Source organism: Artemia franciscana, unplaced genomic scaffold (genome assembly GCF_032884065.1).
Source record: "Artemia franciscana unplaced genomic scaffold, ASM3288406v1 Scaffold_289, whole genome shotgun sequence".
Lineage (NCBI taxonomy): Eukaryota > Metazoa > Arthropoda > Branchiopoda > Anostraca > Artemiidae > Artemia > Artemia franciscana.
Window position 1 is genome coordinate 1,865,787 of NW_027063627.1, and position 26,751 is coordinate 1,892,537.

The 26,751-nt window shown below is 36.2% G+C and overlaps 1 protein-coding gene across 2 annotated transcripts in view; it reads left to right on the forward strand.

Moving 5' to 3' along the window:
• Positions 1-26,751, forward strand: part of LOC136043062 (uncharacterized) — a 60,083-nt gene that overhangs the window by 16,876 nt on the left and 16,456 nt on the right. The window contains exons 6-9 of one of the 2 annotated variants that reach the window (XM_065727965.1): positions 6,596-6,670; positions 8,449-8,588; positions 11,945-12,209; positions 21,235-23,139. In XM_065727965.1, the coding sequence (XP_065584037.1) occupies positions 6,596-6,670; positions 8,449-8,588; positions 11,945-12,209; positions 21,235-23,139 (2,385 nt within the window). The remainder of the gene's footprint in view (positions 1-6,595; positions 6,671-8,448; positions 8,589-11,944; positions 12,210-21,234; positions 23,140-26,751) is intronic. The other variant, XM_065727966.1, reaches the window with a different exon arrangement.

Genomic DNA, 26,751 nt, shown 5'->3' on the forward strand with positions numbered 1-26,751 from the left:
TTAGTTTAAGCTACCCGTCAGCATACCTCGAAGTTTTACCCTAATACCCTTAGTCTCTTCGAACACACCTAGAATCAATCATTCCTCCTTCCTAATGAAAAATCCTGCATGTAAACAGTGGGCTAATTGAATAATTTACTATCCTTGCTTCAGGGCTATGGGGTCATGGCATCCCTTGAAGTATAGCTATTAGACCTTTTGACTGTTAAACAAAATGACAATTCTAAAAATCTATCAGTGTTTAGCAGAGGGGTCGCCTGAAAAGGACAAGGGGGCTGGTTGTCCCCAATTTTTGTTCAATATATCCTTAGGACACCTTTGAAGTTTCAAGTTAATACCCTTTTCGCATCCAGCAAGAATATAGTTCGTTTTGATTGTGTTCGGCATCCATCTCAACATTTCCTTAAAGTTTCACCTTAATACCCTAAGCAATTTTGGAAACCAAGATCAAACATGCCCTCATTTCTAGTAAATATCCTTATATCTTAATAATGGGCAAATTGTATAACTTATAGCCCTTGCCCCGGAGATGTGTCAACGCTCGAGGCATACTTATTTGATTTTTGAACTATTATGAGCAAAAGAGATATCTCAAAATTTTTATGTGATACGTTTGGACAAAAGAAACTGTGTGTGTAGGGGGGGTCTGATTGCCCTCCGATCACTTTTGACCGTATAAAAAGAAAAGGGTGCTAAAACTTTCTATTTTCAATCGAATGAGCCTCCTCCAAAGTTCGTGCGACCACCCCTTTTATAAACACCTTATATGTTAATAATGAGCAACTTGCAAAACTTAAAGCCCTTAACCTGAAGGCTTGGGGGAAGGGTTGTCGAACCTTGGAGCATAGCTATTTGATCTTTAGACTATTTTCAACAAACTGGCAGTATCAAAATTTTGATTGGATCATTTGGGGGAAAAGAGTGTTGGGGGCTGATTGCTTTTCGATCATTTTACACTCTTTAAGAAGGAAATAGAACTTTCGATCTCCAATCGAATGAGCCCCCTTCGAAGTTTATACGGCCACCCCTTCCACAAAAGCCAATATATGTCAACAATGGGCAACTTGCATCACTTACAGCCCTTGTCCTTGAGACTGTAGAGGGGTTTTTCAACCCCGGAGGCATAGCTGTTTTCCCTTTAGACTCTATTGAACAAAATGTCTATTTCAAAATTATGATCGGATGCATTTGGGGAAATAGGGTGTGGATGACTTGACTCACAACAAGGGCACTAGAAATTCTGATTTCCAGGAGAAACGTTGTATGTTAACATTGAGTGACTTGCATAACTTGGAGCCCTTGCCCCGGGGGCAGGGGGTGTCTAGCCTGGAAGCATAGTTATTTGACCTTCGGATTATTTTGAACAAAACTGCTGTTAAAATTTTGGTCTGAAGTATTTAGAGAAAAAGAGAATGGGGTGGGGGCTGGTTGCCCTCCGATCATTTTTGTCTCTTAAAAAGGGAACTAGAGCTTTCTGTTTCAAAGTGAATGAGCCTCCTCCGAAGTTTATACTACCTCCACTTCCAAAAAAACCTAATATGTTAAAAAGGGGTAAATTACATAATTTACCGCCCCTTCCCTGATCGCTATAGGGTTTTTTAAGCCTAGACGCATATTTACTTTCTTTTTGGACTATTTTGGACAAAATTGCAATATCAAAATTTGTTCTGGTGCGTTTGGGGGAAAGCGAGGGGGTTGGTTGCCCTCTAATCACTTTTGATTCTTAAAATAGAACTGCTGATTTCCGATCGAATGATCACCCTCCGAAGTTTATACGGCCGCCCCTTCCATAAAAGCAATATATGTTAACAATGAGCAACTTGCGTATCTTACAGTCTTTGCATCGAGGAAGGGGGGGGAATCAAACGAGGAAGCATAGTTATTTAACCACCGGACTTTTTCGAACAAAGTGGCTATCTCAAAATTCTGATTGGAAGCATTTGGGGAAATAAAGGCATGGGGGATTGGTTGCCCTCCGATCTCTTTTGACTCTTAAAATGGGAAATAGAACTTTTGATTTCAATTGAGCTTCCACTGGAGTTTATACTAGAAAGGACGTGGGTAAATCCGACACAGGGGTAACTCCGACACCCCTGTCGTATTTGGCTCAGTGATGACAGATATCTTTGGTCGTGTATGCCATCCTCTTCCTTTTGCTTTGGTACTCGACAGCAGTGTTCAATATTTTCGTCATTTTCAAGTCCTTTAATATTAAAGCAATTTAAAAATTTTGAGGGGGCATTTTGTTCACCACGAGGTAGGTAGCAAATTTTAAATAATAGTGCAGAAAAATAGAGAAAAGATAAAATTATTCAAAAGAGCTGATAAGTTAATAGTTTAAGTAATTACTGATAAGTAATTACTAGATAAGTTTAAGTAATTACTGTTATTGTTTTAGTATTTTATTCTCAGTCAGTCAGGAGATACAAGGGATATTGGACTTACCCCAGAAAAAACCCATTTTGAGGTAAATCCGACATGTCGGACTTACCTCGTACAGGGTAAATTGTGATACGGGGGGTCAGGCTTACCTAGTGTGCACAAGTTGCTAGGTTTTGGAAATTCTAGCCTAGATTTCCGTGCATTTTTCAACTATTTACCAATGTTAACAATGCATAGTAGGCTATACATAATTACAGCATGCTAATTAATCAGATAAAGAAACAAAGAGATTTCTCCAACTTTACACTCAAGTAAAGAGGTTTTACTCTCGGAAAACCTCTGGAACTGCTCAATTATGTTGAGCAGAGTATGGCAAATGTGATGAAGGTCGTTGAAAAGTAGGACATAGGGCTTACCAAACAGAAGTTCCTAGACGAAGTGAAAAAATATACCCGTGAGAACAAAATCAGTACTCATTTCACATCGAATCAGCCAGGTGAAGACTGGTGGTTTGGCTTTAAGAAAAGAAACAACATATCGCTTGAGGAACCTGAGCCACTTAAAACTTCTAATGGCTGTCTAATAATCAGACCCTTTCACCATTCTTGGATTTTATGAACTGCTACAAAAACAGCATAATAGCTTGACATATTAAACAAACCAGAATGTTGGTACAACTTGGACAAAACTTCGTTTTATTGCGATTCTGATAGCCATAGCATTGCTAGTGCAAAAGGTTCACCAGCAAAGCGGTGAACTGGTGGCAAAGAGCATGATAAAACAACTGTTCTCGGATGTATTAGTGCATTAGATGTGAAACTACCACTACCGGAAATCTTCTTGGGAAAAAACACTTGTAGTTCATGGCTACCAGTTAAAGACCATCCAGATGCATATTTTTCAGCTACTAAGACAGGTTGGAAAACACTAGACCTCTTCTATAACTAATTTAGAGGTATTTTCCTGCCTCAGGTAAAAGAAAAAGCACTTCTTATTCTTGACGACCCTGGCTCACACCTAAGGACCTCTTACCAAAAGAAGGACTCGTGAAAAGTTTATGTCTGTTCTGGGACTTACCTTACCCCTTCACTGATTAAAAAATCATTTAAACGATAGGAATTTACTATTCCGCTATTCTAGCACATATTAACTGCAACATGATTGACAAGGCGAAATTTGATCCAGCCAAGTTAAAACAATATGTTGAGACAAAGACATCAGAGACTCGGAATTCAACAAGAGCGACAACCATAGGTAATACTGCAACTAATCGGATAAGTATTTCAGTGTTGGTTAGTCCAAAAAAGATTCATGCGCATGAGAAATCATTTGAAGAAGTTCTCTTGGACTCAGCCGGCTACCCTTCTCTTGATGCCTCAGCACTCAGGACATCCGTTAGGCAGAGAATTGCTTAGGAGACCAAAGTAATCACATCTTTAGAGGCTTTGAGAGAGCTTGAACAAATAGAGAAAGAGAAAAAATAAAAGTTTGAGAACAAAAAAGAGAATATGCTCAAGCCAAAACTGATCAAGACTGATCATCAGTTCCAAGACTGATCAGATGGACATCTGTTAAATCGTTGGTAGTGAGAATAAATAATAAGAGGGAAAAAAGCTAAAAATATAGCTAAATTAGTACTATACTATAGCATACGATGGCAAACGTGATCAAGGAGGCTCGTATATTGGAAGGGTACTTGATTTCTCTGACGAAAATCTTGTTTATGTGAAATATCTTCGCTTTCTTATCATAGCCAACTATATACATGACTGGCCCCAAAAATATATATTTGACGAAGTTGAAGAATACATCTTTGCCGAATCATTGGAGCTCTCTGGAGCTGTTCCCTTCCCTCTACCATCGTCCAAATTTGGCAATTCATCAGCCTATGCAAGAAGGACATTAGGGTCTGCAAATGATTACAAGTTTGCTTTCTCAGCTCCCTCTGATATTAATTGAATTCATTTTTCGATAAAAACCTTTTTTTTTTAACTAAAAGTAAAAAAAAAGTCCTTTTTTCTCTGATCTCAATTGAAATTACAATTTTTTCCCTATTATTTGAAGTATAGTTCTACCTTCTTCGTATTTACAATAAAATTTGCAAAAATGCCATTCTCGGAAACTTCTTCTATGTACAGGGTAAGATGGACACTGTTGGAATTACTCCATGGTAAGCAGAAACCCTGTGTTAAACTATTAGTGAGAGTTTTGCTTTGCCTGGTATTTTTGTACGTAGAAGTATCCTCTCTCATGTCTTAGGGTGACATAATTTTTTATGTTTGCAAGCATAGGATTTACTTGGGGGTGTCAGATTTCTCCAGACTTGGGGGTAGGTTTGACCTCCCTGAGTTGGGTTACTTTGGTGCAGTAACTCCCGGAAACAACAAAACTTGTGAACTTTCTGGATTGTGAAAAATATTACTAGCATGACCAAGAGCGACATCCAATTGTTTTTATTGTACCAGCAACTCCCAAGCAGTTTTGGGACCAAATTAAGCTGAAAAAACTCGGTAAAGGGTCGGACTTACCCAATTTCACGCTACCACTCCTTCCATAAAAACCTTACATGTTAACAATGGGCAACTTGCATAGCTTACAGTCCTTGCCCCGGAGGCTGTGTTTTTTTCAATTGTGGAAGCATAGTTATTTGACCTTTGGACAATTATCAACAAAATAGCCGTCTAAAAATTTTGATCGGATGGATTAGGGAAAAGAGGGCGGGAGTGGTGACTAGGCTCATCTCCTCACACCATAAAGGAAGACAAAGAGCATTTATCTGGTTTATAGCGATCATCTCTGGCTACAGAAGCAAACATCCTTTTGGCAAACAATTTGCTGCTATTCCTCGGATTAAAGGTGTATTGTACGAGTATGTTCATATTTGCCACATAGGCAGTAAAGATTAATAACGATCTTGATGACTATTGACCTTAATAATTGAACGACTACAGATTGGAAAAGTACATATTGCATTCGTTATTCGAAGGTAAATACTCTAATACTTCGAAGGTAAGAATATAAATACTCTTTAAAATTGTTGAGCCAATAATGCTGCGTGATTGGGGAGGTACTACAATATTTCCCATAATTTACCACAGCTCTAGCTGGACCAAGAAGCTTCTCGGTTGTAATTTTTTTAAATTTTGTCTACTTGTAGAATTACAAATGAGCTTGCTAGTAAAATTCACTTTGAATTGTTCGTATTTTAATAAGCAAACTCTCGTGCCTCTTTAAGAAGCTTTTGGAAGGGTGTTTTAGATCCTCCTTTCTCAGTACCTGCCTAAGTAAATGCCCTGTGCGGTTTATGTCGTATGCAGCATAGTCGTGTGTCGACAAATCCTGTTAATTTGATGAACTAACCACCAACACGTCTTGATGTTTTGAACGACACTTAATACAACTAGTGGCACAAGATCAAACAAGGTGGTATTAAGGGGGACGGGCATGTGTCTCAGTGGGTTAAAAAAAATTACCCTCAGTGAACTAAAGTTATACCATTTATGTGTCAGACTGAATAGCTAAAAGATGACAAGATGGTCTCAACTCAGTAAGAAAAATTGAAAGGTTCTCCAATTAGACATGCTGTTTAAGTTCTATCAACTTATCGGTAGGTAGTTGTATTTTTGATTTCATCTATTTGTTGACTTGATAACTAGTTTGTTAGCAAAAAACTCTCTTTGAATAGTTCGCATATTACTTAAGCCTTTTGCTCGTACCCATTTGACATATGCTTAATTTTTATTAGTTTTGAATCCTGTCTAAGCTAGACATGGCTTTCGTATTAAAATCGGTACTGACTAGCTCTTTCTCTCCTGTAAACAATGAAAAGGTGTAGTCAACACGCTATATATGGCGTCACATTCTCTCTGTTTCCATATCTTCTATATTTTCAATGGGTAAGGGGAAGGGGAATCGTGTGGTGCATTCCTCAGTGAAAGAGTGCTTGACTTAGCTGGTCAGAGGTCACAGATCCGGTACCTGTTATTTTTTTTTATTATTGCCCATTTTAAAATAAACCGTTTCCTGTTTTGTCATTTCTAAAAATTTTCAGGATCATAATTTGAAAACTGACCTCCCTGATTTTTATTTATTATTATTATTGTTTTGCTGATTTGCCTATAAATTACCAATTAAAATGCATGTATTTCATACTTCTCTTGCTTTTATAGTATGTAGTCTTGAAATTGCATGTTATTGTGCATGTTTAATTTAGGTGGTGCAATTGGAGGCAGTTTGATGAATTTGGGAACCAGTTCTAAAGGAGGGCTGAAGAAGATTAGCTCCTTTGGTAATTAAATTTTTGTTTGCTTTTATACAATGCTACTCCTCTTATCTTCGGAACCAATACAATTTAATGTATGATGTAATATTTAACTAAAAGCTCTCTGTTATAGAGCTAAGTGACTCCATAGATATTGAAAAGGAAAAGCTTTTTTCAACCAGTGCGTGGCAAAGCAATGTCAATATAAATGAGACCCTTTCTACAATAGGTAACCAAGGCTCTAAAAAAACGAAGAAAATTTAATACCAATAATTCACAACAACAAAATCTGCTCCTTACTCTGATTCCAAATAAGTAAATTCATTATTTTAAAAGTACACCCATCGAAAATTACAAGCAAAAGAAGATTGGAATAATTTCAGAATAAAGGGGTATGCTCTCGCCCATACCCCTCACTGGTGACGATATTTTGATGGAAATTAGGTTGAGTTATCATAGAAGGGTAAGATAAACATTAAAGAAATTAATTTGCTTGTTCTTGGTTGTGACTTTGACTCCACGTTATTTAAACTAAATTTAAAAACAAAAATGAAAGAAAAATCAATCTTAAAAAGCCCCTTAAAGGTAAATAGACGGGAAAACCTTCTCCTGATCACCTTGTAGATTTGTTCTTGATCGCAAGGGGTGATAGATCAGGTGTACCGCAAGGGGTAGTTGGTCGGTACCCGCACATGTCCATGGGAAGTAATTACTCCTACTTCTTAGTCCTAGCCTGTGATCTCCGTGCACTTCCATCATGAATGTGGAGGGAGTACGCCTAGAACCGTTAGTGTGCAGATCATTGGATGTTTTGTGTTTTGGGAGTGCTTAGAGCCTCAGTAACTGTATTTATGCCAACATATTCAACTTTTGCGTGAGGAGTGCTTCAGATAAATAAAGATAGTAGATATAATATCTGAGCTACCTTCATTTGAGCTTCCTATGTTTTTTGACTAAACAGGCAATACACGTGCTAAAGGAGTGGTAGTTCTCCTGTTGTTGAACCTGTAGCTTTTAACCCAAAATTTTATGTGTTAAATATCAAAGCAAGTCTGATAAATAGTTCAACTGTGAGTGTGTTAAGCCAGGTTTGACGACCGCGGTAACTTTTCTTTTAATTGGTTGAAATCCACTTTGTTTTAACAGAAAAAACACTTGATAACCTTATTTCTGAAAATTTATGTTGCAAAAGTTCAGTGTTATTGGAAGAAACAGGTTGGTTGAAAGAAGGGGAGACAGTAGCCATCTTAAAATTTTCATTTTTTTTTTTTTTTAAGGCACTTCTGATAATTATTTGTAGTTAGAAACTGGCTAAATCTTTGTCACTCTAAAATGCTGTCAGTAAAGCACTCAAACTTAAAGCGAGAGGATCAAGGGGAAGAAGGAATTCCCTCCCCCTCCCCCTCATGTGTAGGATGATTTCCGCTCGTTTTTGGTTATAATGTGGCTTTTTACTGTCCTTGAAAATCATTTTTATTAATTCTATTTTGTCAAAGCATTGTTTTCTGTTAGAAAAAAAGAATATTCCATTTTCCGTCACATCCTTTGTGTTTGAGCAGTTTTTCTTAAAAAATTGAGGCAAGTCTTAGCGTAAAGAGAGGAGTATCATGAAGTAGGAGCCCCAGTGATATACAGAATAATTTCTGCTCGTTTTAAGTTCAGTGTTACTCCTTACTTTTAGTTGAAAGCCTGTTTTTTTATATTTATTAATGATAATAGCCTGACTAATCATCTTGTTTGTCTTCTGCTTTTGCTGTTTGCTTATTCTTCAAGTTGCATGCTTAAATTCTTCCTAATTTGTGTAGGCAAAAAGCTTGGAAGAGATCGTAACTCAATGCGAGGTGACAAAAGAGCAGAGTCAGGATACTTTGAGAGACGGGGGTCTGGAAGGTCCATTGAAAGTTCTTCAATTGGAGATCCAGAGCAGGACGAAGACGAATTTAAGGTAGTTAATATTTGATGTTATGATCTCTAATTTTGATTTAATAGTAGTCTATTTGGTTATGAAGATTGGCTCTATTAAATCAAAACATTTTCCAGATATTTTGATGATTAAATTGAAATTCAAGATTTGTTTCTTTTCACAATGGGTTAGCCATGATAGGGTGACAGATAACCTTAATTGTTATATATTTAGTCCTTACGCGTTTTAGCTTATAAGCTTGTGTATTGAAAGAGAACTTGACGGGGTGACTGAGAACCTAGAGAACAGAGAAACTGGTCTCTGCGCATTCTAGCTTATTAACTCCTCTAGCTTGGCTTATATTCTGTTCGTTGGCTAACCATAGTTGAACTCCGAATTTTTGGAACTGTAGCTAGCTATGGTTTCTAACTTGTTACTGGTTATATTAAGTGACACTAGAGGAGGGAGTGTTGGGTAAAGGATCAAGGTCTCTGTTTTATTTTTGAAGATGATACATGGAAGGATGCGACAGGGGTTTTGCCTAACAATTACACTGTTAAACCATAAAAAGTATTTCGAAGCCTCAAGCTTGCATAAAAAGCTCTGTCTCGAAAAGAAGAACTATTTCCATAGTTAGCTGCATACACTCAATCTGATTTGCTATTTTTAGAGAAAATTAGCCATCTTCGTCGTAAAAGACAGAAATTAAGTCCAAAAATAAATTCTTTGTGAATGATTAAATTTTTTTTTGAAAAAGTATGGAGCGATTTTAAAACTTAGAAGGACCCTAACTTAGCTTATATAATAGATCAAACCTTGGATGAACTTCAATAAAAAAAGGCAAAAAGGAAAAGAAGTTACAGTGAAGTCAATCGAAAAACAATCAAAAATGACTAAAAATAATTTGATTTGTGATATGGTTGCCCACTGCAGACCAAAGAATCCTTTGGCCTTTCGATTCAGACACATAATATAATGTCATATGCGAAGGATGTATTGCTTGTGTTTGGATTTGGGAGTCATCTGATTATGTAATACTGGTTTAAAAAAATTATCCCTGAACAATCGTAAGTCAAAAGAAATGCAATATGTCTATATTTTTTTTAATTAAGGTGGGGACTGGAGGGTGCTAAAGGGCCTGAAGCTGTAAAGACTTACTTTTTTATGATCTTGTTGTAATAAATATAACTTATGGACCGTTCTACCAAATTTTTTATGTGAATTCTCTATTTCAAAATAAACTGTTTATAATTGAGGTCATTCCCCAGGGAATTGTAGGTAAGTAAATTTTACTGCTAAATTTACTGGGTCGATGCATATAATCATTTGAACTGCCACGTCTGTCGTAATGATGGGTAGAAGACCTTATACTAAATAAATCTGAAAAAGAGACCTAATGGTGATTGCAGCAATATATGAAACCCAGTAAAGAGCGAACCTCGACCCATAGTAACCAAAAGCTCCAGAAAATGTTGTTAAAAAAAGTCCTGTCTGGTGGGGTAAAATTACGATTTTTAGTTGGTTCAAGAATGGTAACTGCTATTTCGATTAGTATTCATAATTCCATAAACAAATTAATTAGTATCCATTATTCCATAAACAAATTTATAGGAACCTCGAAAAAGAGCTGAAACCTCTCGAAAATAGTGTCAAATCGAAATGATAAGTACAACATCCCACCTCCCTCCTCCACCTTGAACAACAAGGGAAATGATGGGATTCCATGGGAAGCACTGATGTATCTATTTTTTTCCCTAGTGGTGACAGCTTCAAACGAGTCGTCATAGAATATTGGAAGAGGGCTCATTTGAAAAGAAATCACCATATCTAGTACCTTTTTAGGTAAAAAAAAAGGAATTTTACCTCGCCTAAGTTATGTTTTCTGCCTTTTTGTACCTCCAAATTCAAATCCAATATAGTGGAGATTCTATAATAACCAATCGGTTTTCTACATTCTGAAACCCCACATAGGAGTTTTTGAGTCCCTCATTTCGAAGTGAGTAAATCAAAGTAAGGTGTTCTGTCATTTTGTGCCAAAAGCACTAATTTTTGCCAAAGTAGGTCAACATGCCAGAGTATAAGAATTCTAAAATAGCCAATCATTTCTCAACAGTCTAAAACCTTAAACAGGCAGTTTTGAGGCTCCAGCTTGACAAAACACAATAAAGTAGCGTTTTCTGTTATTTCATTTTATTCCTTTTTTTAAATTCCTTTTATTAAAAATGAGAGATCAAGACTAAGTTTAAGATATCAACATCCTGAGATTGTCTATAAATATAAACTGTTTGATTTAATAAGTGATTCACCATCACTCTATACATATAAAAAAAAATTTAAAAAGATATGGCTTTCTCTGCCTATAGTAGCGGGGACTGAATTTAAAGTGATTTGTTTATAAATTAGTTTATAAGTCCCATCCGTGTCTCCAGGAGTCGGTTTTTTTCGCTTCTTCTCTCTCTCTCTCTCTCTCTCTCTCTCTTTCTCTATGTACTCCGTGTGATTTATTGAGGTGTAATTCCTTCTCCTTTTTTCTCTCTCTGTTGTGAAAGGAGACAAAACGAATTGTCTCCCTGTCTTCTTTGTATAAGATTTATGTATATCGTTTCTTGTTTAATAAAGTCAAGTCATGTCTTACGACCTCAATTTTGCCCAAAGATTATCGAAATGGTGGAAAATGCAAACTCTAAGAGCCCATCGTTTTTCATGGCTTAAAACCCTAAGCAGGAAATCTTTAGATCAACAGACTTCAAGTAAAAAAATTAAACTTTCTGTAATTGTTAGCACTTCATAGTTTGTTAGGTTTGATTTATTATTCTGTCCACTAGAACTGATAGCCTACCGCAATGTCGCAGAGAGATGTATAATGACTTAATCAAGAACTACTACCTTTTATAATTTGTCTTTATAACTCTTTCTTAAAGTGCCATATTGTAGTTTTGACGTCATTTCTAGAGTGGAAATATTTCGATTTTTCATGTGCAAATTCTAAAAAATAGCAATAATGTTGTACCCCTCAGACTTTTTATTGACCTGACAAAGTTGCACTTGTCTTGTGCAAAAGTTTATGGGATGTCAGGAGTAAAATCTATATTTAATATCGTTAAAAAAGAAAAAAATGTTGACGTCTATAGCCTCATGGCCCAAGTTAAATAAAGTACGAAAGGATTTCTCAGATACCCCACCTATTGGGCAAAAGATATGAGACCCCACGCATTGCAGTTTCCATTGTCATCGTATATATGTTTTTATGTCTAGCTATATGTGTTTGACTTGAACCAATAGTTTAGTCAATGTAACGATTTAACCCATCTTACTAATAAACTATTCTTGGCTTTTTGCCAAGACAAAAAGCCTAATTATTGAAAGAAAATAAGCCATGTATTTGTCTTGAATTTTAGCTTGATCAGCTGTCCCACAGGAGCTCTAATAGCAGTATTAATGTATCTGGTCAAGGCGTTACTCCAGTTCAAGGGTCTCTCGAAAACTTGGCTGGCGGAGAATTCCTGAGCAAAAGCTTCAGTGGACCAAGGAGCGGGACGCTTCCAGCGAATCTAAACCTTGCAGGCAAAGTCACGGATTCTGGCCCCAACAAGCCTCTGAGAATGGGTAACTTGGCATCTCCTGATGAGTGGGAGAAAAAACTGTTCGGGAAAAATGTTAAAGGTAACCTAAGCACTTAGGAAAAAACAGGAACATTGAGCTAACTATTGAAGAAACGTTTCCACGCTAACGTGGTAAAGAAATACCTAGAAATGGCTAAGATTTTTATTCTAGTTTCATTACCAGCGTCGTTAATCAATGAGTGAAAGCACTAGGTCGGTATTTTCTTGGAGATTAGAATTTTGCAGAAGGTTGTATCCTCCGTTAGTGGAAAATACTTAAATGAAACGGGCCACTTGTTCCAAAGATTGGTTATGCAAACAAACAAGGTAGTTAAACTTGTTTCTGTGGTATTTTTCAGGGGTATAGGGTAGCGTCGGTGTTGATTACCCAGTGCCAAATTTTCACTTTTGCTTTCCTGGCTGAAATTCCCACGGTCCGTTTGCAAAGCTGCTAAATGTCAGTACTGTTGATTGTGGCAAATGCTTTTAAACTCGAGCAAAACAAACCTTTAAAAACCATTCGTAGCGTGAAACGATTATGTTTGATATTTATGACACAATCTGAAGCTTACTTCTAACAAAGCATTAGCTTACCGAACTTGACTGTATTAAGGGGAAGTCATGGAGAGAAATTGAATTGTGGAAACGCGTCTCGCGCTAACTAGAGAAAAAAGAAACTAAAGATGCATAAAATTATGAATGCTGTACTTGAAATACATATTTTTACTTTCTACCAATGGTTTTAAATATATATTGACGCGAATAGAGGGTTGTATACCTCTTTAAGTCTTCTTAGTCCTCCACACCGGTGTGTCACTGCTTGAGTAAGTAAGGATTGTTAAGACTTAGTTGCGCGTGCGTAAAAAGGATTAAAACGTATACTAAGGACCGGATAATTGTTTCAACGCAAACTGAAGTCTCAATTTGGACGATAAATTAATTGAATAATTGTCGTAACTTTGTCTTTTCAAATGAGAGGTAAGAGTGGTGAAAAGCTTAAAGCCAGGATAAATTATCCTATCAGTGGGGCTGCTGTTCTGTTCCGCTGAGTACCAATTTTGGTCTAAGTCTAATATCAGTGCGTCAAACCGTTGCTCTTTAATAATAATAATAATAATAATAGTAATTTATTTGTGACCCACTTGAAACAGTGGAGTAGAAAACAAACACGCAGAAAAAAAAACAACAACTTCTGATAACACGTTAAATTACTGTAGAAAACATTTTAGAAGACCATGAAAAGAGTTAATAGTAAACTGTATCGAGTCGGATAGTTTCTGGTGTAACACTTTGTTTATTTAATAAATCTGGAGCCCCGAAATGTGTTACTATATCACTGTTCTTGTACCAGGGAGGAAGATACACAAAAATCGGAGGAAACAAAAATAAGATGACTTGAGAGCCTTTAAATCTTTTCTTTTTAAAGCAGGATACAATCCAGAAAGATATAAAACCGAGTGATCACAAAAGCAAGAATAAATTTGTGAAAGGGCTTTGCGGTTGTATTTCCCCCTGTTCGCAACAATTTTAGAATAACCCACTTGAAGTTTAACCTTAGCATCAGAAGCAATTTTATTACGAAAAGAAACTAAATTGTTAGTAAGGGTAATGCCTAACCACCTTTAAGAAGTCACGCACGGAATGCTAAATTCAGAACAGTTAAGTCTAGAAGATCGGTTAGGAGAAGGACCAAAACGAAGGAATCCACATTTATCAGGGTTAAGGGTTAGACCTACATTCGAGAAAGCAGTAGGGATAGAACGAACAGAAGCCGAAAGCCCAGATTTAGTTCTACTAATGAGAAGAATATTGTCTGCATAAGGAAGATATGAGACATTTGAACTACCTAAAAGGAATGTTGTTGGAAGACTATTTAAAATATCAGCAATACAAATTTTGAAAATTGATGGAGATAAAACTCTACCTTGTCTTACGGAGATCTTTAACATAGAAGGATCAGAAGGAGAAGATTTAATATGAAGGAAAGAATGACCACACCAAAATTTTAATAAAGAAACAATATAAACATTCACTCCACATTTAAGCAAAGAAAACAGGGCTTGGGAGTGAACTATAGAATCAAAAGCCTTAGATAGATCTAAAGAACAAAAATAAAGATCATAGACCTTCCCGGAAGCATCAGAAAGCAGAGTAGAAAGAACTTTATGGGCATGCTGACATCCCAGACCACGCTGAAAACCAAACTGGCTAACTCCAAATTTATATTATTTGTTATAGAAGGGAGAAGTAAATACTCAGGGACTTTGCTTAAGGTACAAGAAACAGTGATAGGACGATAAGATGAACATGAAAATGGATCTCTCCCCCTTTTTAAAATAGAAGTAACTGTGCCACACAAAAACTGTCCGGCACGACAGAACAACACAAACACATTTGAAAAAGTAGTTGTAAATGCAATATTAAAGGGGGAGCAATCAGGTTTTAAATGATTAACTGATATTCCATCGGTGTCAACTGACTTAGACTTCGGGCTTTTAATAGCCAGGTAAATGGTATCAGCTGATATCGGTAATATATCCTGCTGAGATAGAGCAGACGGTAGCATACGTTTCAAAACAGCTGAAAAACGTGAATGAACTGCATAATTAATCTGGGAAAAAATAGCAGTATAATGCGATCCCAACCTGACTTAGAAATATAATTGCCAGGACCATCACTAATAATTTTACTGGAATTTAAAACTTTCTTCCAATCACTTGGATTTGATGGAAAATCAAGACGCCGAAATCGGACTGCACGAAGGTATTTCTTATAAGTAGATTTAGTGCGATTTTTAATACTGAAAACAATGCCAGAAGCAGGCCTTCCGCATTCTGACCATATACGCAACCATGACTTTGCACGGTTCTTAATCGACTTCAACTGTGAATCATTATTCCGCACAGGTTGACCAGTCCCTAACCTAAATTGTTCACAAGGGACAGCACAAGACTCAGCGTTTTTCAAACACGAAATAATTTGAGAATAGTACAGGTTAATATCGGCAACCACATTTTTCACAGGCACCCGCGTCTGGAGCAAATGAAACGGAATACGAATAGAACTAAGTAGTGTAGCAAGCGTCACACTGTAAAGGGCAATATATCCGCGATTCCAATTATACTTGTCGAAACACCGTGAGGGCTTAGGAATAGAGGAATATGCAGGAACATCAGATAGGGAAAACGTAAATGACATCGGCATATGATCACTGTCTTGTTCATCCGTAAGGACATGTACTTCAGAAATACTGAGACTTGGCGAACAGATTACATGGTCAATATTTGATACACTTCCTGAATGATGAATGTAAGTATACGACTGATCCTTTGACACAATTTTATAATCAGGAACTAAATGTAACAAGCAGTCAGTTCTGGCCGAGTTATCTAAAATATTGCAGTTCATTTGCATATTTGCATGTGGCAAATAAGTGGTAATTATAACAGTATTGCCTAACTGGATGGCAAGAAAATGATCGTTCGAGCATAAGCAAGTGGGATTTAGACCACTTAAACTCCGCTTCACAAAACATGCAAGCCCTCCAGAGGGCCTGCCAAAAGTTGTGCGGGCATTTATAAGAAATAACTGATGTGATGTACTTCGTTGTAGGAAACTGGAACTGGTGGAAGAGAGCAGGTGTTCTTGTAAGCAGACTATATCGTAGTCATTTATGAACTCGTCGATCATAGAGGCTTAGAGAGTAGGGATATCGAGCGAGCCATCACTTTGCAGCAGAAATCACTTTTTTAAGGACTTTGACATTTTAGGCTAAACAACACATGCGGACCACCACAATTCGCACATTTCGCAGGGAGTTTACAGGGAGAGTCTTTCGTAGAGACATGAGGCCCTGAGCAGATAGCACACTTTGGATTTGAACTGGAACAGGCAGCCTGGATATGGCTGGGGGATCTACACTTGTGACAGCATCTAGGTGGGGTCAGAAACTCGAATAAGTTCATAGCCGATTTTTAGTCCTGTTTTTAGCAGCCGAGCTTTTGACAATAGATCTGTAAACTCAATCTTAACAACTGTAGAGGCACCAAGACGACTAGCTGATGCTATGCCTGGCTCACTGCAGAATTGGTCAACATCAAAGTCAAGAGGAATTCCTTTAGCAATTCCAAGTATTTCTTTTGTGACAATCTTAGTCGCACAAGATGTTACCGTATTATTAATCGAAGTGCAATAGTCATTCACTGCAGATTTGTCTATATGAACAATCAGTTGGTCTTTTTTTGCTTTTACACTACTAACACATTCATGACCAGTAACTTTATCCAGTATTTCTTTTGATTGGATTGTCAAGTGAAGCAGGGATCTTGGAAACCATAATAGTCGCTAGGACATTTGGTTCAATAGGTTGAGGAAGGGGCGGAAAATGGTTATCATAAACTTCCGTACGAGACGCAACAGCATTAAGGACTTTTTCCATTCGCGTGAGCTTCGAGGATAGGTGTGAAAACATCAGGTCAGGAACCGAAGGAACTTCATTAGCTGACAAGATAACATACATAGGTACGGTTAAATCTTCAGAATCATATTTCTCCAGCAGCTCAAGAATATCACGTAAATGACTCTGTGTAGCCTTATTTCCTGGACGTCTTGGGCAAATTTCTCCAGGCAAAACTTTGTTCCAAAAAGCAGACTTTACAGCCGCAACAGCAGCTGCATCGAAGAATTCCAGGGCATGCCGAATAATAAGATCATCATCAACACCATTATTTCGGCTAAACTGCAAAAGTTCAAAACGGGCAAATAAACCAGTTCTCCGCTCGCCATTATTCCAGAGCGATTACACAATGTCCGTTTGAATAATCCTTTCTCGAATGCATAACGTCACACACAATTATCACAGGCAAAAATTAGTCTTGTCTAAGTCCGTATCCAAGCCGGTTACTACAATTGTTATGATTTGGCTTAAGAACTTTCACTAATAGATATTGCTAATTGAGTCTTTTTCTTCACAACTCTGTACTTATTAAGTCACTAAATCCCAGGGGATTTAATGTCCATAGCAGTTACATAAACAATCGGATTATAAATGTCCCTATGGAAAATCATCCAGGTAAAAGCCTTACTTTTTTGAGAGGTTGTTATCCAGAAATAATATGTTCACACAACAAACTCTGAATCAAGACTGAATATTTATCATAAGGATAAATCATTATGCTAGTTTCTCTTTTCTATCACAATGTTTGCATAGTGAATGTCATATTAACTATCAACACTTTAAAATATGTTAGGCTTAAAAAGATTTATCTGTTTCTGATTTTTAAAAGGGGTGCCTGAATCAAACGAATTTTATTCGAATCAGCATTCTCCATATTTTCTGCAATCATTGGCTAGATATATGCCCTATATAATATGTTTCCCTGCGAAAACTTACAGGGAGCTGTCTGAAATGTTTAAATTATTTAAATCAATTTCATAAATATGAAATCTATCGTAGGTGACGCTTGAACAAATTCTTTTCATGTCCCCACCCTTCATCCCTCTCTGCAGTTAAGCATATAAATTGATATTTCTATACTATTCTCCAAACATTGTAAAATAATAGGAGAGGGCTACTCCCCTCAGCACCAATACTGAAGGCTTGATCTAAATATTTTCTTTCAGATGAAGGACGGCTCTGTGGAAATTCCCTCCCACCGTTTCCCCGCGTTTGGTCAACATTTGTCTAAAAGACTTCTCACAGAAAGTGTTGGTTGAAAAATATGACTTTTAAGACTACAATCCTCTCCTTCCCCTCAAGAAATATCCACTAGCCCACAAATAATAATTTATGCACAAGTACATTATTTTACATAAACTGACAGAAAGTCTCATCAGAATTAATTCATAGTAGCTGTTCATTTTGGACGGACTGCAGATATGGATTTAGACGAATGTGCCACGGTTTGTCAGTGTAGCCTATCCCCAAAAAGCGAGAGATTATATAAGTTTTTTTTCGACAATTAATTGGCTATGTCAGAATTTTTCTTCGGCAGTTTTAGCATATATATATATATATATATATATATATATATATATATATATATATATATATATATATATATATATATATATATATACATATATATATATATATAAATAAGTTGTTTGTTTGTGTGTATCTGTCGACTGACGTCATGTTTGTGTGTCGACTGATGTCATGTTTATCGACTGACGTCATTATAAGGATTGAGCATTATGCCGTCATGAAGTTGTTTGTCGACTGATGTCATGTCACGTCATATTTGTCGACTGACGAAATTACAGACCGGGACACAAATGACGACCGGAACACCAGGACACAGCGAATATAAATGAAGACCGGGACATTCATAGAGAAATTACAGACTGGGACACCGGGACCCAAATAACGACCGCGACACAGGGAATATAAATGACGACCGGGACACAGGGACACCACTACAACGGGGACGCCGGGGGGCACAGGGGGGATATATAAGTGACGACCGAGACACAGGGAATGTTTGATTAGCAATCACCATCAACAAAGCTCAAGGGCAATCATTAGAATAATTATATGCACAGACAATGGGACAGCGAAAAATGTTGTATATTCGCAAGATATAAGTATATAAGCTTTGTATATGACGTCATCATAAGATGACACTAAGACCGGGACACAAATGACGACCGGGACACTCAAAGAAAAATTACAGACCGGGACACAAATGACGACAGGGACACCGGGACACAGGGAACATAAATGACGACCGGGACACTCAAAGAGAAATTACAGACCGGGACACAAATGACGACCGGGACACAGGGAATATAAATGACGACCGGGACACTCAAAGAGAAATTACAGACTGGGACACCGGGACGCAAATGACGACCGAGACATAGGGAATATAAATGACGACCGGGACACAGGGACACAACTATGCCGGGGGGGGGTACTTGGGGATATATAAATGACGATGGGGACACGGGGAATGTTCGATTAGCAATCACCATCAACAAAGCTCAAGGGCAATCATTAGAATAATTATAGGCACAGACAATGGGACAGCAAAGAATGTTGTATATTCGCAAGATATAACTATATAAGGCTTTGTATACGACGTCATCATAAGATGACACTAGGACCGGGACACAAATGACGACCGGAACGCAGGGAATATAAATGACGACCGGGACACTCAAAGAAAAATAACAGACCGGGACACAAATGACGACAGGGACACCGGGACACAGGGAATATAAATGGACACAGGGAATATAAATGACGACCGGGACACTCAAAGGGAAATTACAGACCGGGACACAAATGACGACCCTGACACAGGGAATATAAATGACGACCGGGACACTCAAAGAGCAATTACAGACTGGGACACCGGGACACAAATGACGACCGAGACACAGGGAATACAAATGACGACCGGGACACAGGGACACAACTACAACGGGGACGCCGGGGGGGCACAGGGGGGATATATAAATGACGACGGGGACACAGAGAATGTTCGATTAGCAATCACCATCAACAAAGCTCAAGGGCAATCATTAGAATAATGAGGTATAGATCTGAATACGGATTGTTTTTCCCATGGTCAATTATATGTTGCATGTTCAAGAGTCGGTAAACCTGACAATCTATTTATATGCACAGACAATGGGACAGCGAAGAATGTTGTATATTCGCAAGTTTTACGTAGGTAAAAACATATATATATATATATATATATATATATATATATATATATATATATATATATATATATATACATATATACATATTTATATATTTATATATATATATATATATATATATATATATATATATATATATATATATATATATATATATATATATATATATATCACAGGAGGGACACAACTACAATGACGCGTAACTAATATGGCGCGTAACGATTTACGCACGCGGGGGGGCTTGGGGGGGGGGTGCGAAGCACCCCCACCAACTAGGTGTTGGGGTGGCGCGAAGCTAACAACTAGTATATATATAAGAGTATATATATATATATATATATATATATATATATATATATATATATATATATATATTATATGTATATATATGTATATATATATATTATGTATATATATGTATATATATATATTATATATGTATATATATATATACACATATAAGAGTATATGTGTGTAACAACAGCTAGTATATATATAAGAGTAACGTCATAATAAGTAGTTTAACTGTCTATTAATGCTTTGGAGACTTCATTTTAAAACCGCTAAATTCTTCAGAGATGTTGACGGTGCCCTGGCTAAAGATACGAAATTACGAACTCAGTCCTCCAAAGCAGGAAAATCGTACTTACAGAATATATCCGAGCCACAGCGAATTTACGTTGTGGAAGGTTTTTTTTTACAATATTTTACAGAATTTCTTGTATTACTCAGACACTTTTGTAAGTATTTGATTCTAATTAAGATGAGATACGCATTAAAATAAATATATATATATATATATATATATATATATATATATATATATATATATATATATATATATATATATATATATATATATATATATATATATATATTGAGTGGAATCAGGCTGGTCATTTTGTGTTGAAACTAATTTTGATTTTCTATGTGATTAGAATCTAAGACTAAAGTGCAACTTGTAACTTTCTATCAGGAAAGTTTTGAAACAGCAAAATTAGTTTATCAATTTAATGGCTTTTGTCCGTTTTTTTCTATTCTTATCATCTTTGTTTGTAGTGGACCAAAATGCCTTTTGCTCTAATTTTTGTTACAGTTTTCCATGTATTTGGGAGTGTCTTAAAGCTTCTAGAAAAGTAAATTCTATTATAGAGCTTAATTTCATTAAAATCTCTTATTTCGTCCTGGGGTTTTTGATTGAAATATCAGATTCTATCTAATATTAAGAAGATAGTCGAAACTAAATTATGTGCATCAACCTCGAGTATGACGTTGTTGAAACGTTGACATAATCTTTTTTTAAATAATAAAATTTACTTTTTTAATTGGTTATTGCTCTCAATTTTGATATCTTACACGTGCCTTTGTTACTTTTAACTTTGGAATTAACTTTTAATGCATTTTCTCTTCAGCTTCAGAACGAGCACCTGTTGACACTCCTGTGGAAAGCGCGGTCCCTTCGATTGTAGTCCAACACCCAACTACTGTATCTCCTATAGAAGAACAAGAGGATGGTGGTTATCATTTTACCCGAAGAAATGCTAGTCGACGTGGTAGGAAGAAGCTAGAAGAGGAAAGTGAAAAAGAAGTCCGTTCTGCTGTGGTTGCACCAATGCCAAGGAATAATGAGCCAGATAATCAAACCACAGGTACGATCGAGTTTGAAACGCAGCATGAGCATGTAAATGTTGATAGCTGTATCTCTGACAGCTATGTAGGTTTACCTTTGGATCATCAAGAGAAGCAGCAGCAACTAGAGATGGTTGATGTTGACTTGATTTCTTGTCCAATTGAGACAATAAAAGAAGATCCCGAAGAAATCGATGAATTAGTTACAACTTGTAATGTTGAAAGCACAAGGCTGAACAGCGTTTATTTGATGACGAGCCATAATTCAGACAAGGAAACAAATGGTATTTCGGTATTTGAAACAGAACTTGAGGATTCCAGTCTTGAAAATAGCATCATAGACCATAAAAAAAATTTGAGTTATGAAGGTAGTCAAGAAAGGCTAAATTTAAAAATAAAGAAAAACGAAAATTTCAGTAAAATTCGACCTTTGAAAGAATGTTCGAAAGAATATCACAGTTATCACGAAAATTTGAAAGATGGAATTTCTAAAGGGCTTGTTGTAGATAAAGAAATAATTAATCCCGAGAAAAATACAGTAGATTTGGGTGAATCCTTGGATAAACAGCTTTTGAAAAGGATTGAAAATGTATCGCTTCCAGAAACTGCAAACCTAAGTGAAGTTTCACTGATAAAAGATCATATGGAAGAAGGTGAGAAAATAGCTAAAAGCGATGATTACGAACATTTTGAAGCTAAAAGCCAGGAACATTTCGATTCAGAAAACGGAATTCATTTATCCAAAAACCAAAAAGAGGTGGTGAACAATTCCAATGAAAAGCATATGGAAAAGGTCGAGAATACCCTTGGTGTAGTCGGTGAAAAAAACCCGACAGACTTGGGATTGTTGTTGTCAAATTTTGATGACGTAAATGTTTCCGCTATTGAGGAATCTGATTTGCCCAATTTTGAAACTGACCTAAATCCTCGGTTAGACAAAAAAGTAAAAAATGAAGAAGATCCTAAAACCAGACTCTTGGATACTATTATTAAAAACGACGTCTCTGGAGTTGACTCCCTCCATAGGTCAACCCTTTCCCTTACAGAAAAAGTTGGGATTCCATTTCTAAAGCATACTGGCGTCTTTGGAGATAGAAATGATGTTAGTAATGGTCAAGCAACAAAGTCCTCTAGTGATGACAATATGCTCGAAAATTCAAGCTTTGGGTCTCCAAAATCTAAACTGGATGAATATCTTTTCTCGACACCGGTTTCAATAAATGACACAACGGTTTTCGGTACTCCAAAATACACCCACAGCAAGGAAGAAGACAATCACTATCTCTCTCCTGTTCAACCTGACGGTGATGATAATTTCATTGAAATGCCCATTGTTGGTTTGTCATCATTACCATCGAATGATAGTTTCAAATTGGATGAACCGGACACCACCTTAACCCTGGAATCAAATAGTCCAAACAGTTCACTTGACGCTAATTCAACAGTTGAATCTCAGCTAAGAAGCATACGAGTTCATGAATCCCATAGAAAAACCTTAGAAGGAATCAAAGGCCTTGAATTGCAGCCAACAGAGAGTCCTGAACTTTATAGACTTGTATCGGACAAAAAGTCTTTGCTCTTGGGTGCTGAGTCTGCTATCGATTTCAATTTTGAACCTGTAACAGCAGATTCTTATTGTGAGAAGGATTTATCAACTGATGATGTTCCGCATAGTTCCGCTTTTAACGGTTAGTATTTTGTTGTGCTGTCTTATTCACCAGTTGCCAAATGCATTAACAAATAAACTGTGGATTTTAAAAGATATTTGCACAGACGTTTTTGCTTTCACTCTTCATTGAGATTTTGAGCACTTTTGACTTCCAGTAGAATTAAAATAATCTTGAATTTGGAGAACTTTTTAGATTTATGTCATAACCTTGATTAGGATGCCAAGAATAGTGATAGGATTGTGGAGTAAAGACCAACATTTTGTCAAAGAATTATACTAAATTTGGAAAGGGAAGAATTAAACATAAAGAAGAAGATATAACACGACAGGTATACCTGTACACAACTTTGAACTGGTTATAAAATAGAAATTTTTTACATTCGATAGAAACAGACTAAAATACTGTTAAGAATTTACAATATATCTGAAACTATATGGGATATTCCTTCTTCGAAAATTCTCGTAAATGAGGATTTGCAAGGACAAAATTTCAAATTCTTGGAATCCAAACTATTCATGGAAATGACTTATGTTCGCATCAAATGAATCTACTTTTTATTCAGATTTCAAATATATAAAATCTGAAAGTTGAAAGTTCCTTTTGAAAGTTTGCTCAAGAAAATTCATATAATTTTGGAAAAATAGGAAAAGCGATGATATTTTGATCGTAATTGCACAATCAAATTCAGTATATTAAAGAATCGTAGAATGGGTGTTTCATCCTTCCATCTACAAAAAAATTAGAAAATTTTGTATTTTCCTAGAGAACGATAGTCACAGGTGATATTTTTTTTTTCTCGGGGTCTTTCTATCCAACCAATTTTCTTACTGAATAGAAAGGGAGCTCCCCCTCATTTGAACATTAACTTTGTATTTTAGTACCCTTTTTAAGTAGTCAAAAAGGTTGCACCTCATCAAAGGGCATTTTTCTACATTATGAGCCATTAGCCAACAATTTTGTTGTGAATATGGTTAAAACCAATGCTGGTGGATACCCTGATATCATAAATGATTTTAATAATATTTGAAAGCTAATAGAACCTTGCAGCTTGCCTTTCAAAAATTTTCTATCCTCGTCTATAGCAAAGAAAAGGAACAAAAGGGGTTTCAAACGTTCCAGAGTGCAGTGGAAGTAGGTTTGATTCATTTTAGGTTTCATCCTTGCTGTTTACTTTCATGTGAAAAAGCCTTGTTTTTTCTTTGGGTTTTGTTATTTATTAGATAAAAAAAAAACAAGGAGCAACATTAAAACTTAAAACGAACAGAAGCTACTCCGTATATGAAAGGGGATTTTCCTCCTCAACGCCCCGCTCTTTACGCTAAAGTTTGACTCTTTCTCTTAACTCTATTTTTAAAACAGTAAGAAACTTTCAATAAAGAAAATAGGGTGTTTCCCCCTATTTTCTAAAATGAGGCAAATTTTCTCATGCTTGTAATTTTTGATGTGTATAACTGATCTTGATGAAACTTGTATATTTGAAATCAGCATTAAAATGCGATTCTTTTGATGTAACTATTGGTATCAAAATTCCACTAAATCTGATTAAATTTTATAAAAATTATCAAAAATTTTATATCTTAAAATGGTCAATATACTATGCCTGTATAAAAAAGAAAATTTGAAAACTTTCTTTTTATTGCACGATGTTGATGTTTAATACTCTCAAACAAAAATGGCAAGATGTTAAAATAATCAATAAAAAAGTTGGCATAAATGCCAAAGAATATAACTTTGATGCTATTTGGCAACTTTTTGAATAAGCAATTGGCAATTACTAGTATTTTTCATATTTTTCTGCCAGTCGACGTGGGATTCATATAGGTGCGTGCTTTTTTTGTTGGACTGGCTTTCTTGTCTTTCTTCAGAACTAGTACTCTTTTCTTGAAACAAATCATGTTGTAAGTCTAACTCGTGTGTGCTTTGGTTTGCCTTGTTTCTTTGATTTGTTTTCTTTCAAATGGCTATTGGATCATTCAGTAATTTTCTGTGAAAGAGACTTTCTTTGAGACCGCTTTTGAACTACTGACTTCCTGGACTCTCACTTGGAGGCTTGCTTTTGTATATTTGAGCTTTTTATTAGAAACTATATACTATTTATATTATTCCTCCGACGTTCTATCTATTTGATGTGTCGTTTATTTGCCAAATTGGCTTACCTAACAAAATAAACAAGGGAGGGAATTGAGAAAGAAAATATATATTGCATTATAACAGCGCTTTCTTGAGCATTTTTTGTGGCATTTTTTATCTTATTTTTTGTGGTTTGTATTTGAGTGTACCTCGGCACAAGAGGGGAATGCCCAAAACCATAGGTAGGCGTGCCTTGTTTACCTCTCATTCCAGACAATCTAACTGTCCTATGTCAATTTTAAGCTCTTGGTCAACCTGCCTGAGACTCTAGGCAGGCGTGACTTTCTAACAAATAACAAACAAGTATTGTTCCAATAAAAGAGGCATACTTACTCCCGCCGTTTGACTGTGCCATTTAACCAAACACTTGGATAAATATAGTTTATATGACTATCTTAGTTCTATGACTGTCTACCTTAGTTTTTCTGCACTAGGAATTACGCATGGACGGATAATAGATAGACTTATCTATTAACAAATGAACTGACATAATTTTTGTGCGATCCTAATAAGAGGGTTAATACCAGATTTGCCTCTCACTCAATCGGACTATCTGTCTTGACTTTTTCTACAATTAGCCATGGCCTGATGCCCACAACTATTCGATTTTAATTCAAAATCAACGGACTCGGTCGAGACCTTCGGACTAGTTTGTTAATTACTAGTTGGAATACTTTTTTGTTGTCTTTTAGAAAGGCACGCCTGCCTAGAGTCTCAGGCTTGTTTGTTATCCGTTGATTTTGAATTAAAATCGAATAGTTTTGGGAATCAAGTCGTGGCTAATTTTAGAAAAAGCCAAGTACGTTCTAAGACCACACTAGCTATACATAATGTTTGATAAAAAAAAATGAATAAACCCGGAAAAGATCGTGATTTTCCCCCAGTTGAAAAAGCGAAAAGCAGAGCAGATATTTCAGTAAAGACCTCCGCCAAGATGTTCCCAGTGCTCAACACAGAAAAAAATTCTAAGTTTTTCCATTGAACTCTGAAAAAAAAAAAACAGAAGAAACATTGAGATGAACCAGAACAAGTGAAAGACTTCAAAATTAGATTTGGCAAGAATTTTGTCTCTAGCGATTTATTTAGTTCTTTTTGACGATGTAACTGTAGTTTGCACTTAAATGGTTTGCCACAATCTTTAGGGAGGCGATGGAAATTAAAAATAGATGCATAAAGACTTTTATTTAAATAAATATACTGGAAGTAATTGAATTAAACCCAATTTGCCAAAAATAATACAAAGAAAATCAGCTACTATTATTACTCGTTTTTAACTAATTTCAATTGGCCGTATATTAAAAGGCTATTATTTTTTGTGTTGTTTTTTCTTTGTTGAGCACTGGGGACAGCATTGACGGAGGTCCTTACTGAAATATCTGTTCTGCTTTTCGCTTTCGCTTCTTAAACTGGCTGAAAATCATACTTGTTTCTTAATTACCTTTATATTTTTTTTTTTTTATCAAAGAGGAATGTAAGGGAGAGGGGTTACACGTCTTTGAA